The sequence below is a fragment of the Sander lucioperca genome, chromosome 16 (assembly GCF_008315115.2).
Source record: "Sander lucioperca isolate FBNREF2018 chromosome 16, SLUC_FBN_1.2, whole genome shotgun sequence".
Lineage (NCBI taxonomy): Eukaryota > Metazoa > Chordata > Actinopteri > Perciformes > Percidae > Sander > Sander lucioperca.
Genome location: NC_050188.1, coordinates 1,668,188 through 1,685,762, shown reverse-complemented (window position 1 = coordinate 1,685,762; position 17,575 = coordinate 1,668,188). Strand labels below are relative to the sequence as shown.

At 40.3% G+C, this 17,575-nt stretch overlaps 1 protein-coding gene and 1 long non-coding RNA gene across 2 annotated transcripts in view; both read left to right on the top strand.

Annotated features, from left to right (window-relative positions):
• The window catches only part of rims4 (regulating synaptic membrane exocytosis 4), a 69,024-nt gene extending 61,564 nt beyond the window's left edge, over nucleotides 1–7,460 (top strand). The window contains exon 6 of the mRNA XM_031296751.2: nucleotides 6,503–7,460. Coding sequence (XP_031152611.1) covers nucleotides 6,503–6,721 — 219 coding nt within the window. The 3' untranslated portion in view covers nucleotides 6,722–7,460. The remainder of the gene's footprint in view (nucleotides 1–6,502) is intronic.
• A 5,780-nt stretch (nucleotides 7,461–13,240) lies between these two features.
• On the top strand, nucleotides 13,241–17,106 carry LOC116047775. Its single transcript, XR_004104470.2, has 2 exons — nucleotides 13,241–15,446; nucleotides 15,508–17,106. It is a non-coding gene; the product is annotated as an uncharacterized LOC116047775 (long non-coding RNA).
• Nucleotides 17,107–17,575: the final 469 nt, after the last annotated feature.

The following is a 17,575-nucleotide window of genomic DNA, read 5'->3' as shown; positions in this document are numbered from 1 at the left end:
TCATGCAGGATTGTATAGTGCACCTTTAATTATTCCTTTCTTATATTTTGCTGTATTTGTTCTTTCTTTCTTAATGTAATGGTTAAATAAGGTGTCGTAACACCAACATGCACGTCCGTTATAACCTGTATGTGTGGCAGGTTTCCTCAGTAATCAGCAGGTAGAAACAGCGGTGTGTTTTCAGTGGAGAGGCCTGCAGCTCTGCTGCTCTGGTTGCTGTGTAATTAGCCACTAAACGCCTCCCTCTTAATTATCTGCTGTCTGTGTCGCTGTGTCCTCCGAGTTTCATCAAACTCATTCACAGTTGATAATGAAAATCGCTGAAATCAGCAGTGCTTTACAATTTCTCACTTCCTGATTTAGCAAAGCAGAGCGCTGCCTAAGTGCACACACTAAAAATTAATTCAGAATCCTTCCTCAAATGGTGTGCTGTGTCTCATGCTAATGTGCACTGACCACTTACTGCCATAGTGCCCACTTTCGATGGTTAGTATTGTCCCAAAAGGAACACTTACGTTAAAACACTTACCGGAAATGACGAGTGGTCGGGTCGGGTCGCCGCCTCTCAAAATCTGACGAAAATCTTTTAAACTGACCTTTGTCGATTAAAAAAACAGACAGATTCAGTGTTTTTTTTCAGTGAGATTCGGTGAACTATCTTCGTAAAATATGAGATCGTATTCTGAACGAGCCGCCATTATGCTCGGTTGTGAAATCTGGGAGAAGCCAGACCGCGTGACGCGTTCATCCAATCAGCTGCTGGTCGACGTCCCTGGTCCCTCCCCTTTCCGCTTTGTAGTCAAGATGGCGCCTGTTTAGTGCGCGTAGTGTCGTTCCACACTGAACTTTTTGACCGTTTTTAGAGGGTCATCCGCGTACTTTCAGTGCACTGACTTTGACAAATTGCTGCAAATGCGGAAGTGCCTTAAACCTGCATTCTATCTGAATTCCAGCAGGGGGCGACACGTGCGGTTGCAAAAGGAGGTCGGTTTCTGTAGAAATCTATGAGAAAGTGACCCATTTCTCACTTGATTTATTACCTCAGTAAAAAGTGTCATAATGAGTTTATGGTCTCAATCGCTAGTTTTAAGTCTTCTGCAATACAGAATTATGTTCATTTTTTGAATTATGGTCTCGTTGATTTTAAAATCGGCGATAAAGCAGGGGCTGTTTTAGGGTGTGGCTATGATGTGATGTGCAAACTCGACGACTCATAGCAGATCTCCACAAACCAATGGGTGACATCACACATGCTCTGTCCATTAATATTAACAGTCTATGGTACGGCTATGCTTACTAAATGGTGTGGTCCGGCGACTTTCGCTCGCAGAAGCTCAAGTGATGCATTTTACGTAACCGCTGAGAAAGGATAACAGCAGCGTTCAGCTTTGGAGACGGAAGAGGACATAAAGATTACAAGATAATTACCTCTTCTGAAGAGTCCATCATGTTTTTTTTTTTAATCCTCCGTGTCCTCCTTGATTTGACAGGGTAATACGCTACTAGCAACTGCGTGGAGGAGGGGTGGGGGTGGTGCGCGATCACCGAAAGCTTGTGTCATGTGGATGCTCCGACAGTGTTGTTGTCGTTACTTAGAATTCCTCATTGGGGGCGACAGAAACTACGCACTATAGCTTTAATACTCACTCACTATTCACTATTCCTCCCGTGCAAATAGGACGTTAGATAACAGTCATAGCCAAAACAAATTAAAACACTTAATCACACTTCACAGTACAGAGAAGATCATGTATTAGATTGAAATTAGCTGAATAGCATCAGCTATAAAAGCTCTGGGATTTCACTTCCACTGCACATCAGCTGTGTTTTTACATCTTTATTTCTTTTCCGGTGTGATAAATGCACTTTAAATATATGAGTTATCTAATATGTGAAATGGAAAAGTCTGCAAAGCAAACGCAGACAAACATCGACAAAGGTGAAAATACCCAATGGCGATAAATAGACATGAACAGCTTAGACGGGTTGTAAACGGAAGCAGGAGTCATTTGCATTTAAGTCAGCACCTTATGTGTCATTGTTTGAAATTGGAGCTTACATAAGTCAAAGTTCTTTTTTTCGATATTTTGTCTATATTGAGCAACTCACACATGCCGTTGGGACAGGTGTGTGTGTTGGTTTTGAAGGTTACAGGTTTGAACATCTGTGTGTTCCGTGACAAGGCTGCTCTGCTCTCATCCTCTCTGACGACTGGCATGTAATCTTTTTTTTTAATTCCATATGCTACTGAGTGTTTGGTTTGGGGTCTTCTGGGGCTAGTGCAAGCTAAATGTCAGCTTATCCTGATTCCTGTGCTCGTCTCTCAGTGCATTTAGATGCAAAAGATCTCCTCCTCGGGTTGTTATTTAAACATGAACATAGGCTTTATTTTGGTAATAACCATTGTTGCAAAATTAAGTACATAACAAGAGATTAGAGTTTAAACAAATAAAATGCGGCTCCTCTGGCACCACATACAGCCTGTAGTGTGATTTGCAAAAATCCACCGCTCCCTGTTCAGATGCACCAATCAGAGCCAGGGGGGGTGTCTAACTGAGTGTCAATCACTGCGCATGCACACACATTCATTCTCCCTTGTGGGGGGAGGGGCTTAGGAGACCGTTTTGGGCTTTAGCAGAAAGGGGGGAGGGACTGAGAAGTTGTTGATGTTCAAATTTTTTGGCTAAGTCCTGGATCTTCGCAATCCTACCTACAGCACCTTTAACGTGTGACAGCAGTTGATTTATTTTTCAGCTAATGCTGCATTTTTTTCACTATCCACATAAATATGATTTTTTTCAGACCAGGGAAAAGTAGCAAATCCAGGATTTATTGTATTTTTCTCAAAATGTGTCAGTCTTATCGCTCTCTCCCTTTACCATCATTCTTTATTATTCTGTCTCTTCTAACCAGGGGGAGTTTCTGGTGTCGAAAAACTGCGAGTGGCTCAGATAGAGACATGCTGAGCGTTTGAAGTAATCTCTCTATCTGATTCTATACTTGAGGGCTCAGTCACACCAGCATTTATAACAGCAACATTTCTGACTGAAATCAATCCATTTAAAGGGAATCAATAGATTTGCTCCCCAAGGCGAGGTAAACCTGTGCAGTGCTTTTGACACCTGAATTTTGACCATCATTGATCAATTGCAGGCTGTCTTGTTTTGCACCCTGAAGTACTCATTCAGACACAAAGCTTCCAGCATCACCTACATTACAGAAGTATGTTGCAACCTAGTCTTGCATTGCCATTTCTTTATAAACCTGTAAATGGAGGCATTGTTAAGTTGAAACAGGAAATGGCCTTAAACAAACTGTTGCCACAAAGTTGGAAGAACATCTAGAATATAATTGTCTGTGATGGTTCTTAATCATCCAGGTCATAGTTTTCTAAGGAAGGTTCAAATCAAGGGCAACGGGACTTGGTTTACGGTTCTCGAAGACGTTTTGTCTCTCATCTGAGAGACTTCTTTGGTTTTGACTGAACGGTAGGGAAACCCAGCTGTTTAACCTGTGTGGGGTTGTTGTCAAGATGATCGATACTTCGTACTTTAGTACTCCCGGCTGTTTTAAAGATAACTGTTGTGGTCCTTGGAGACACTCATGGCCAAGTCTGAGTGACCATTGTTGGCATTCTCACATGATGCCAAATGTGAGCGTTTGTTTGGTTTCCTTGGAAGATATGAAAGGACAGCATGGTAAATGGGGGAGAAGTGGTGTCGCAGACCTCCTCCACTGTTCCTCCACGTTTTCTCTGTCCGGGTGTAACTGGCTTCCTTGACACCTCTTTCAAACTATCTGTCCTCTTTGTCTAAAATGTGTACCAGGTGGTTCTCAAAAGAGTGTCCCTTATCCCTTATCCTTCAGATGTAAGTAACCTGCTGAGTCTTGACCCAAAGTGTTGGAACTTCTGGGTTGGGCCATGCGTTTTGTGTAAAGGTTGTTTTTGTTTCCCCAGTATACATGTGCATTATATTGAATTTCATTGTACGCTATAGTATATCCAAGTTACGACAAACAGCCCCAGACCAAAAGTACACTAAAGGACTTTTGACCATATTGTGTATTTTGCAAGAATGTCCAAATTCATTTTGCTGTCCCATTTTCAGAGCACTTACTCTTCCTTTGAATTCAAGTCCATCCATCCATTGTCTGTATTCACTTATTCTCACTTCAATGCAACATGCTGGGTTTTGTTTTTTGTCAAATCCCTTTTTGTCTTTCCATCATCACCTGCATTGTGTGTGTGTGTGTGTGTGTGTGTGTGTGTGTGTGTGTGTGTGTGTGAGTTCCACGCTCTAGAAAGTGGACCAGTAGAGGATCTAGGACACTTTATTTCACATTGTCCATAATAACACTCCATATAAACCAACATTTCTCCTTTTTCCCAAATGTTTCTCTCTTCTAAGTTGTAGTGGTTGAGGTCAGGATCTAGTTTGGAGAGCTGATCGCGGTTAGACAGAAAGAGATTTCCATTAATTTATTTATTTATTAAAGATGGAGGGATTCGATTGAACCAGATTTGGCCTCTGGGTCTCTGTGAAAATCACATGCAGACACACACACTCATAAATATACCAAACAAATTGGTATGCTGGCATGCTCAGACACACAAGACTGCCACACGATCAGACTAAAGCACAAAGACAGATATTGATTATTTTGTCCACCGCTTCTCAAGATGTGGGGCCATCTGAGATGAGCCCTGATGTTATCAGTATGTCAGTTGACAGAGGACACCTAAAGTACAAACACACACACACACGTTTCTAAGCAGATACCACCATCATCTCCTCCTCTATCCCTCGCTCACTCCCTTAAACACACAATCCCTCTTCATTTACTTTAAAGGTCCAGTGTGTAACGTGTTTAGTTGTTCATTATCAAAATCTGTGTTGCCCATTCACAAACTTGTCCTTTTTCATGAATATTTACCACCACCATCAATTCCAAGTATTCCTTTTGGCTTGAAATTTTACATTTGTGTTCGCATGAACTGGGGTAGATGCTCCATATTCATGCACCATCTTGATATACGTTATCCGATAAGGGACATACAGGACATACTGCTCCGCCTTTCGCGTTTTCGCTGTCACATGAGAAACTCACAGGTGCTGCTAATGGGTATCGTAGCTTCCCGGCCCTGGCAAGTTTGAAGAAGGAAACATGGAGGACCACACAAATTCAAAATCCAAATTTCAGGAACAGGAGTCTTCTTCTTCGCCCAGAGAAAGAAAAAGGATATTGAAAAGAACAAGAGACTGGCTTTTTGAAGTGTGAAGGCTACCGTTGCTGTAATACGTACTTTGAACTGTGTGGTGAGAGAGAGTTGATTGCGATATATGATCTCAATGCTAGATGGGAGAAATTCCTACACATTGGACCTGTAATTGAAACCTCAGCCTGCTCTGTGCCGCTGTAATGGAGAGACAAACTGTCGAGATCCAGTATTTCTCCCAAAAAGATTTCCGAACAATCTGGATTAATGCTAAATAGCAACACCCTCTTAACCTTATCATTTTGTCAATATCTCTTTCTGGTCCTCCATTACCTCCAGGATGCTTTCTGTGCCGGATTCATTCATGTTTATGCACTAAATAAATTGATTTCTCTTCAGTGGGCTGGAAACATTTAGAACATCTACCTGTAGACAGAATGTTGCTGATCAATACCTTCCATTCAAGATTATGTGATATCCATGACAATATGTGAATATTAAGATAGATTGAAAATAGACTATGAAGTACAACGTTACATTTTTCCATTGTCAGGTAAAACTGCATGTTTCCCAGACCACGTACAGTAGGCTTTTGTTGTTTGCAAGATTTAGTTAAAAAAAATGAACTACCATCACTTACATTGAAATATATAATTATATATAAAATATATTTATTGCAGTTCATCAGTTCAATCATCATTATACTTTTTTGAATTAATTCTGGTGGCAGTAAACAGGGAAAAGGAAACTTAAAGTTCCATATTGTGCTCATTTTCAAGATCATGTCGTATTTTGGGGCTTCTACTAGAACATGTTCTAATGTTCAAAAAACACATTATTTTTCTGAATATACCTGTAGTTACATTGTGTCTGAAATGCTCCGTTTTAGCGCCCGATCTATTCATTTTTTCAATCATGTCAATGATTATTTTTGTAGCACACTTGGTGTAAAAGCTGTGGATTTTGAAGTCTATTTTCTTAGTGTGAAGACAGGTTTAAAATAAAGCTGAAGGAAAGCTCACTTTTTTCCCACTTGGATTATTAAGTTTTGCAGGGACATGCAATTAACATTTACATGATATGCATGAGTTATGCATACAAACCAGCTCCCCTTTTGCATAGAAAAAATACAAATATGACACATAAGCCACTACAGAAAATCACAAAATGAAAGTAGTTAAATAACATGAATCAGTTTTGAAGAAAGCACACTTTCTCATTATGTGTATATACTTACATATACTTTCTTCCTCCTAATTTATACCTTGCCACCCTCTTCCGCAGGTGATCGTTTGGGGCAACTATGGACGGATGGACCGCAAATGCTTCATGGGCGTAGCTCGAATCCTGTTGGAGGAGTTGGACCTCAGCACAATGGTGATTGGCTGGTACAAGCTCTTCCCTACCTCCTCCATGGTGGACCCAACGATGACACCACTCATCCGCCACTCCTCCCAGATGTCCCTGGAGAGCACCATTGGGCCCTGTTGTGAGCGATCCTAAGACTCAAGAAAAATATATAGTTCTGTTGTTGCGACTCAGATGCCATTGCTGTCTCAACCAAATCCTAAGACACATTTTTATATAGCCTGTAGCCCAGTGCCTGGGTCATCCAGGTGGTACTGCCCCTGGAGCAGGTAGGTGTTCAGTATCTTACTTAAGGGCACTTCGACAGGTCTAACCACACTTGGGACTGAACCACTCACCTGATTTGGGAAATGACTTTACTAACTAGTAGGTCATTTTGGCACTCATTGGAAATACAGTACTTTAATTCTTTTGATATTGTATCAAACTGTTTCCCAAGACTCACGGGAAGCACATTTATTTTGTTGTTGCAACCGACCGCCCCTCAGACTCACAGGAAAATGTTGCTCTCTTCAGATTTCTTTGAGGAGAAAACAAAAACCTACTTAATGAGGATACTTCAAAGGAGGGCTCGGCTGCCGACACTGATCACATCCTATTGGGACCACAACACACTGCAGGCTCAGCTTTTGCTTCCGCTACGCGCCTTCACAGCCTACATTCGATTCTTATTCCCAGGACTCCCTGTTGTCTTTCTGCGTCCTCCATAAGGGGCTGGACAGCTCCTGAGTGTTATCTGTCCATCTACAAGTCTGGAGAGAAAGTGAGACTGCCCTCAGACTGTTTGAGACACCAGCCTCCCATTTTGCAGGAGCATGAGGACAGTAGATTGTAGGTGAATTGATCTGTGCACAGCAGGAGTACAGAGGACTTTTAAAAAAAGAATGATATATATATATATATATATATATATATATATATATATATAGCTATATAGCTATGTATAGCCTATTTCTTGTAACCAAACAAGACATCTTGGTTTCAAACACTTTGACTCAAGCTGTTTTTGGTTTTTGTGTCACACATTTGGCCCTTCAATGTTCAGTTCATTTGGTACTATGTGACTGTGAGTGGAGGCATTAATGAAAGTCCCTTTCATCTCCTGGAGGGATCTAGATTTCTACTTGATCTTGGGGATCCAGAGTGCTGCTGGGTTTCTATCCTACCAGTTACTACCAGGTATTTACCTGCAGTGCCAGGTTTTAATTGGTTCCTGAGTGGATTTATATGGTTTAAAATAAGAACTAGCAGGTACTGAGTTCCCAAAGACCATGCTCCAGTGTAACCCAAGGGCCTGTACATTTTCATTACAATCAATCACGATATTAGCTGATTTTTGTCATCTCTTATGGAAGGGGATTATCAGATTAATCAGCCAATGTTGTGTTTGGTAGGAAGGAAAACATGCAGCTATGTGGGTTTTTAGACAAAGTGATGTTAGACCCCATTTTAACCAGTTGTTTCATAAATCTGTAGCAAATTGATTGGGTTCAAATTGTTTCCGGCTTATGCGAGCAAGTGTAAATTGATTGAATTTAAATCTGATTGCCTGACTTCGGGCGGTAATTATATTTTAGCCAGATGGGATTAAAGTGTAAAAGTATTTGTTGTATGTCAACCACAACCCTTCTTGGTGCATAACGTTAGTTGCCACTGAAGATGCATCCCAAAGTGGAAAAAACGGCAGATCCAGATATCTGGTGTCACAGCCAAACTAAATTGGATGTTATGCATATAGTGTAAAAATAGTGGACGTAGCATCCGTGACGTCACCCACTGGTTTGTGGACAGCCGTTATGAAGCATTAAGTTTGGCAATACGGGCTTCGCCATCTTGTTTTTTTGCAACTGGATGTGATGATTTTTGACGAGAGGGTGGAGCTGTGGATGAGGACGCAACCAAGCCAGTATTGTTTAGGGTTTCAATGGCACTGCGCTAAGCTACACACTAACCCTTCTGAAGTGAGTCATCCAGTGGAGATTTACCGGTGGGTAAACACGGACCTCCGCCATTCATCTGCATGTACGGCAGTACAGAAACAAACTTTCCCTCAAGTTACCAGCTAACGCTAGCAGTTGCTAGCTAGCTTGGTTGACAGATCGCTCAACATGACATTTTTAGCTTTAACTTTGATGAAGTGAAAACACACAGTGAGAAGGTCAAAGTTTAAGACGTAAAACATGGACAACAACCAAAAACAAGTTCACGGCTGTTTAAATAGGCCCATGGTTAGCATTGCTAAGCCTCTGTCCTGATTGGCAGGTCAGTGTATCCCCGCCCCTAAATCATCCCCTGTTTTATTGTCTGTTTTAAAATAAATGGGACCATAATTTACAAAATCAACATCATGCTGTATTGAAGAAGACTTAAAACTAGCGGTTGCGACCATAAAGTCATTATAAAAATGTTTACTAAGGTAATAAATAAAGTGAGGAGTAGGGTCATTTTCCCAAAGACTTCTGTAGAAACAGACTTCTTTTTGGAGCCAGTGGAGTCACCCCCTGCTGGAAATGAGATAGAATGCAGGTTTAAGGCACTTCCGCATTGGGTTCACTTTTCAGGCCCAGAAGCTTCGTCCATTATTTTACAGTTTATGATGTTATGCATGCAATATATTGCATTAGATCACGATTAGAATTCAAAGTGGCTAATAATGGATGCATGAACCTATCACGTCCAAATGCAATGTGGTTAAACCTTATCAGGATACAATCTAGATACAACTAGCATGAAACATCCAGGTGTGAATGGAGTCTGAAATAAGGAATGTTTTGTCATCATTTGGTTCAATTCTGTTCTGTATTGTTCTAAAGTTTGTGTTGTTCTAAAGTTTCACATCCACCTGGTAGTGCAGGTCACATCAAGTGCAGGAGGAGGTATTGCACCTGTGCTGTAGCACTGGCACATGATGCTAAGACAACAAAGACAGATGTTTCCAAAAGCATAGAGGTAGCCTGGCTGACAGTGTAGGGCTGAGAACGTTGCTGTATATCCCATTTTAATTGTAGTTCGGAATGCTCTTTAGCGTATAGTCTAGAAGTAGATTTTTAAGATTCCTTATCTCTTTTAAAAAAAAAAAAAAAGCTTTGGCTAACAGTTGTCTAATAACAGTTTCTATTGTGCCAATTTTTACCAGCAAGTGTCTTCTTCCTCTTCTTCAATTACCTTGCGGCATGTGCTATTGTGAGGGAGGAACAGAAACAAGCGCTCACAACATCTGACAGCAGTATTCAGGCTGTGCAGAGGAGCGTCCCTTTTATTCTAAATTACAGCCCTAATCCGCAGACAGCCAAGGCACCTGGTGATTAGCCATGCTATAACTCAGTATGGAGAGAGGAAGAGAGGGAGGAAAAGGAAAGAGAGAGGAAGGAAGCATGAAATGTACTTTGCATCATCCAAACAAAGGATCTGTCTGCACTAACGTCAGGTTTTACAGATTTCAAGAAGGGACACAGAAATAGGGTGAATTTAAAGGGAACACAAGGTGCACTCTGCAGAGAAATTTAAAGTTTATTAAATAACAAAAGAATATGTATTTAATTTGGGCACTTTGTGATCTTAATGTCTTTCTTTTATGTGTAAATAGTATGGTTGTTAGTGTCTTTTGAAGTGAGCCAAAGTGAATCTATAATAACTTAGTTGATTAATGTTAAATCTCTGAGGGAGTGAAGGGATATCCTTGCTAGTTACCGTAAGATTGTAGCATTAGCTGGTAGCATCCGCATGACTGATTAAAAATTAATTAGCAGACTACTTTATAAGACTAAGCATGAGCTATACGCTACACTGAAGGCAGAGAAATGAATTAAAGTATGTTGGGTTGATACAAACATATGTAGCAATTGAATTCAGATTCAAAGTTTATTTGGGGCTTTTTCCTTTCACAGACAACAACTGGGATCCGTAATAAGAGACAAAAAACATTTTGTTTTTTTAACTTTGAAACAAGATTTTAGAACAAAATCAAATTTCTCTTATACTAATCAACTAATATTTCAAATAAACCATACAATCTGGAGTAATTTTAATCTGAAAAAAAGTTTGCAAAAGTGGCCTGTCTTTTTGCCAGTAGCAGTGTTGCAGGGATATTAATACTGTATTTATTTAAAAACAAATCAGCTACTTTCTGTAAAGCAATAATCAAAAAACATCCAGTCATTGCAGTTTTTAGGTTGCACAGTGCAAACTGTGGAAAATGGCAAGCGTAGCCAGTGGTTTTCCCTGCAGTCAGATTCATCAAGTATAATGTTCAACAAGACAATTTAGGTAATCTTGTGGCATATGTCTTGTATATATCAGGAATTTTGAAACATTCCATAACATGTTACTCAAGTCATAATGTCCTGCTGTCCAAGAGAAAACTTTAAAAATGCAGGATTTTGGATTGACAAACCCATTGACAATAGCTTGAAAAATCTGAATGCAGGAACCAAAAATCAGTTGTTAAGATTTCATTTCATGTCATTTAAACCCAGCACATTCATGTTTTAGTTTTTTTTAACTTACTCCAGGTAGATTGTCATGTGGTCTCTAAGGAATCTATGTCAAATTCAAAAGGAGCTAAAATCTAATACCCCATGTTACATTAAAATTTCTGATTTGAAAAATGCGGGATCATTTTTCACAGCCTAAAATGACATTGAGTAACATGGATTTTGATGTAATGATAACAATGACTGCCTGGTAGAACAAAAAGGGACTGTTTTAAAAAAAATGAGGTGGTATTAGAAAAGTTGATAAAAATGTTATGAATATATTTCAAATCAATTAACTCCTCTTACTGTGACCCAAGAAATGTGTTTTTGTCAGTGTTCTTTTGTGCCAAAATGTAAACGTATATTTAGGGCTGATTCCCAATTAAGGACGGGTGAAAGAGAAAGTTTATACTTAGATTTCAGCAACCCATCACCCGCTTCAAATGTTAGCTGATTGAATGGGCGTTATCAGTTGTTATCAGTACCATAGATAGGTATGGCCTTATTCTACCTCCTAGTTTGCTTAGTAGGCCGTTATTATGTAGGGAGTAGTCTCGCATTGCCAGACCTTCCTCCACAGCCCTGCGAAGGAGGATCTGGTTAGTCCACACAACATTCGGTGATATGAGAAAAACGTGCTCTGGCTTATTGGCATTTCTTTAAACCAATCACAATCGTCTTGGGCGGCGCTACGGAGCCAGGGTGCTGCGGGAAAATAGCCTCGGGAAGGAACTTGTTTTGGTGGAACATGTACGTTTAAAAGTTGTTTTAGTCGTGCAACAGAACACTCAGATTGGACAGATAGTCTAGCTAGCTGTCTGGATTTACCCTGCAGAGATCTGAGGAGCAGTTAACCATAGTCCTCATAAATCCACAAATCTGGAGTTTAACTTTCCAACGCAAAGAAAGCAGAAGGTATCGGACATCCGGTGGAAAAGAACGTGATCCGGCAGTATTTCCAGCAGCATCGGAGCAATCCCGGAAGTGGAACATTGTGGATATAGACTATGTAGGGAGGATGTCTGCGTGGATGGATGGGTCAAACAAAAGCAAGACTTTCATTTCGTGAAGTGGGCGCGGCGGGTCGCATGCGTACATGCTCACTCCCCCAGGAGACCGCTGTTTGTGTTACGTTACAAACATACTTATTTTAAAGACTAATTTACAAATGCAAATAGAGACGAAATGAACGCCGAGTATGGATGGAAGGCTCCGTCCGTATTCGTATACGTATCTAACGTTGAGCATAAATGAGCCTTAACCCAAACCATGTTTTCCTAAACCTAACCAAGTAGTTGTGTTTCAATTTATAACGTTATCCACATTAGAGTTTAGATTCTCTGCCCGAGCCCGAGCCCGACCCGAGCCGGGCCGTTATTTTCCGCCACTATCCTCGGGCCGGACCGGGCCGGGCCCTTGATCAAGCATTTGTGTTTTTTTTAATCATTACTTTATTAGCCTAATTGGGTGGGGAGAAAGCTATGCCATAATCAGAAATATTATCTATATAGGCTATATTTAGGCCAAAGTAACAAATGTGTCCAAAAAGTTACACAAGTTGGACTACAGTTACAAAATGCAACGCGTGTCATGCGGGGAGTGTCCTCCTCTCGCACACATCACACCGGGCCTGCTGTGCTGTATGGTGTAGCTTAAGTGCAACATGGAGCTTGAGGATGTAAAGAAAAAAAGAAAAACAGGAGAATTACCTTTGAGCAAGTTTGGAGGAAAGTCGGAGGTATGGAACCATTTTAAACAAGTCGTGGGCAGTGACAACATATGTGTCGGCTTTGTCGAGTGCATTAGGCTAAGTGCGGCACTCTGCTTGCCTATGACAGCAAATAAAACGCGGACTTGGATGATGAACAGACACATGAAGCAGGCTCGCCGTGGCAGAAAAGATGATAGTCAGCCTTCAACGTCCTCTTTTGTTACTTCTCAAAGCATGAGGGCGAAGCAAGCCCTCACAGAGAAATGCATTGAGTTCAAACAACTCTGAATTGTAGTTGAGAACGTCAGTTATAACGGCCCACGTATTAAAAAAGTGTCGGGTTGAAATTGGGCTCGGGGCTCATAATTCGAGTTAATGTGTCGGGCCGGGCCGGTCTCGGACACAACGTGCACGGGCTCGGGTTGGGTCGGGCTTGATTTTTTGGGCCAGATCTAAGCTCTGATCCACATGTTCAAAACGGCGGCCATGTGAATAGATAAAAACGGCCTTCTAAACCTACCAGTAGGTGTAGCAGGCCCCTTCTAACCTATATCTATGAGGCTGATAACCACTGATAACAATTCATTCAATCAAGTGATAACATTCAAAATGAAACAAGCAGAGTAGCTACATTCTGGTCTAAAGAAATTACTTTGCGTCCAAGAAGAAAGAACTCTGTGGCTGAAACATAAGTAATATTGCATGATAACGATTTAGATTTAGTGGAGATAGATCACAAAGAGAGTTAGGAATGTAAAGTTTTAGCGGTAACCATCATAGAAGTTCCCCATCTGTCTACATCTAGCCTGCAGCTGCTGCCTGTAAAACACAAGTGAACAGATATGATATAAAGCATTAAACAAGGTTTACAAAGAGCTGATTGTTCATTGTAGCATTTGAAAGCTAAAAAAAAACATTCCTCTCAAGGGTGGAGCAGCATGGCAACAGTGTTATGGCATGCATGCGGTGAATGATGGGTCTTCTATGATGGCTACAGCTGACCCTTGCAAGAAAATGTTCTTCTCCAATTGTTTGGAAGAGAGACAAAATATATGCCCGCATTGCCAGCAGGATTAAAAGTGATTAATGCTTGTTTATTAAAAATTGATTGTGTAATATTTCTCATCAAAAGCTTCTTGTTCCCCCGTCTAAAACTGTTTGTGACATTTTTGTAACTTTGGAGGCAAACGACTGAGCTAAAAGATGGTATAGTTGACATATTCAGCACCAAAAATGTACGTTTTTGCATTCACCTATATTTTGATTGTGTCTGCCACATGGATGTTAATTATGTACTACTATCAATTGTAATGTAAGTAGAGGCCTTAAACACACCGATGTACATTTAGTCAGGGCTAAGGACTGAGAATTGTCACAAAGTAAATCAAAATGACGCAAAAAAAAGTTTTACAGTGTCACCATTTTAACCCATCACCGAAAGTGATGACGTTAATGAATTTCTGATATACTGATATTATAACTGACTATTTGTGTATTCTCCCCACTCCTTGGTGTGGGCTTAATTCAACAAACTGAGCAACAACAAAAAAACATTTTTGCGGAGTAGATACTCAAACATTCTGACCTGTTTCTTAACAAGACCTATTTTCTAAACTTAGAAAAAGTACACTGTTGTTTCTTTATTGATCTTTCAATGCATATAATGGGACTTTTTAATTGAGTAGAGTCAAATGAAAACAACAAAAGAACATTCTTAATCTAGCCATGTGCACCATCTGTAAGAATTGTACTAGAGTCCAGATGAGGTACTTTTAGGTTGACATTCTGCAAAACCAGACCATTATCCATTAGTACTACTATATCATCTGGCACCATAAGGGGCCATTGCCCAATATATATAGAGAAAGCGCTATAGGGACAGTTGTGTTTCATACAGTATATTGAGCTAAATGCGTGTTCAGCTGTTCAACTTTTAGATGCAAAACAAAGGTAACATGTCGTCTCTGACAATGCAATTCAATGATGGATAGCCTTTTTCTTAATATGGAAACATCTGTAACTTTGAGTGTTTGCATTCCAACCCTCTGGCTATATTTACTTGTGTACAAAATTGTAACTATTGTAAGTTGTCTGATTTAAAAAACAAAAACAAAAAAAACAGTAGCATTTACATGGTTTGAAGCAGGTGTACCATTGGTTCCAAAAGTATTTTTCCTCACTGTAAATGAATTTAAACATTAATTTTTAAGGACAACAGAAAATATGTTAAGGCAATCAAAACCCTTTGACTTTCAGGCTTCCTTGGGTTTCCACAGGTTTGGGCCAGTAAAGCCGAGCTGGCTGACTTCTTGTTGCCTCTGTGCACACGAGAAAGGCATGAACATAAGTTACTGACGCAGCTTTTAGAGATTTTAAAATTTTATTTGACCCAAAAGGCTCAAATTCTGAATAACAAGAGTTTTTGTTACTGCCATTAAACCAGTGCACAACTGAGTAGTTTATTCCCGGAGCAATGCATCGTTTTTGTTATTAAAGCCCCGGTAGCTTATTGCAGGTGAAAAGGTGATTGTAACCTTTTTCTTCATTTAGATTGAAGTTATTAGACAACAACAGTGCCTCTGGTTCTCGATGGAATCATGAACAAGAAGCACATTTGCTTCTCTTCACGTTGTCACTTTTGCCACATTTGCATAAATTGCATAAATTGCATAAAGTTTTCTCAACATTGGGCGACTTTTGACTCATGGTAGCCGGTGCCAGGATGTTGTTTTGAGGTAAACTTCACAACAATTTGCATCCTGTTGCATCTCCAGTAATTTTGTTAATGTGTATGATTCACATTACTGTCCTTACTGCAATACAACTACATTTTTGTGCGCATATATGTGTGGTTATTGTTGGTGTAATCTGAGCCAACCTTGATGCAAAATGGCAGAAAAGTTTACTTTTTAAAGTTGTGTTGAGTTTAGGGATGGCATATTTGTTAACCCTGATTATTCGCACAAAGAGTGTGCAGGCAAGGCAGGGAAGTTCCTGTCTGTTTTTGCAGAATATCAACCTAAGAAGTATATCTGGGTAGAATTCCATTTGAAGTTCTTCAGTTCCTTCTGATACCGGAGCTTAATTCGTCCATATCTCTTTCCTTTTCAAGTACATGGGTTTTACTGATTAGAAATTACGAGAGCACTATTTGTGTCCTTTTCTTTTAGAGTGACAGTGTGTACATATCTAGACACATATCATATCATGTTCTCTCCGGGGTGAAGAGATGGAGGAGTGGGAGGATGAAAGGGTAGATGCAGCTCCTCTGCGGCTGTTACGAAACGGTGGTGGTGGATCCCAAAAGCAATACATCTCCTCCAGTCTGCTGTGCTGCAGAGGCAGTGGTTCCCAAAATGTTTCCCTCAGAGGCCTTCGTCAACCCAAACCTCATAAAAATGTCCCTCTACATGCCATCTGGTAGATCCTCTCATTCAAAGCGTCCCACATTACCACGTGTGAAAACATTTTTAGGTTGGGTAACCCCTGTGGGTCAAAGTGCCACATCAAAGTTGTGTTTCTCAACATCATTCCATGTTAAATTACCTCTCACCTATGAGTTCACATTTCAGTCACACATTGCTGGTCATGCATTATTGGTGTCAACTCATTTGGGCTCCAATCCAAAATCTTCTAAATAAATCCTCCTTTTATTTCTGTCATGCCGGTTAATGATACAAAGTAATTTTAAAAAACAGCATTCACAGCCTTAAATTCTCATCCCTAAACCATCCGAAGGCCCCTAAAATATAAGAAGGTGATGTTTTGGTTTTGGGATGCTAGATGAGACAGTTTTACAGGCCTTCTCATGCTGTCAGGAACATGTGATATGGGCAACTTTTGGAAGCAATGCTGATGGAAAATCAATTTTCCTCAGTGATAAGAATGCATCCAGAAAAGATTTACTGTGTTTTATTTTCCTCTGGTTAAACACATTCATCTCTTCAGTCTTTGAGTATAGCTTCATTGGAGCGACTACTGACTGACTTGATCACCTAATTTAAGGATCTCAAACTACAATTTACAAGTATATTGTAATTTCTTAAAGTTTTCAATACTTTTCATCCCATCTGTAGATTTGCGGCACCAGCTAATGTTAGCAAAGCATTAAGCAGCCATCGCCCATCTGCGTTGCTTTCCATTTGTTGCTCGTGTATTACTGCCTTGAGGACCTGAATGTTATCAGAAGAGTGGCAAAGTGGTGTAACTATAGTTTTATTCACCGCACTGTCATTTGCAGATTCTTTGGCTAACTGTTATATTGTTGAGTAAATGCACAATTTGGTGTATTGTTATTCTATTCCAGCTGTCAATAAAATAGTTTAACTCCATCATTAGATGCTTTGATTGTTTTTATTCATGTGTATGTTCTATTAATGTTGGTAATGGTGTGTACAGGCACTGACACACCAAGGCGACCGTTGCTCACCGTCAGCCCAACTTGGACCGACGGTGAGCGACCGTTGCCCTAGTTTGTGCAGGGTGTCCCACACCGTCGCCACACGTCCGCCTTCGTCTGCCATTTTTTGGCCTAAATAACCTGCAAATCTCTTGTGGGAACAGATGAGAGGGGAAGTAAGTAAAAAAAGAGAAAAAGACACAAAGGAAGAGAAGGAAAAACACAATAATAAGAAGTGTTGTGAAACAATCCGGTCGTGTTTGTTTTGTGGTTCGAATCCTATCATCTACAGGCAGTGGCGAGCTCGGAGGACAAAGCGACACGAAGCAGGGTTCAGTTCACAATGTTCTAAAGGTTTAATGATAGGAAATAGGATGGGATAGATAGGAAAACAGTGTTGCAAT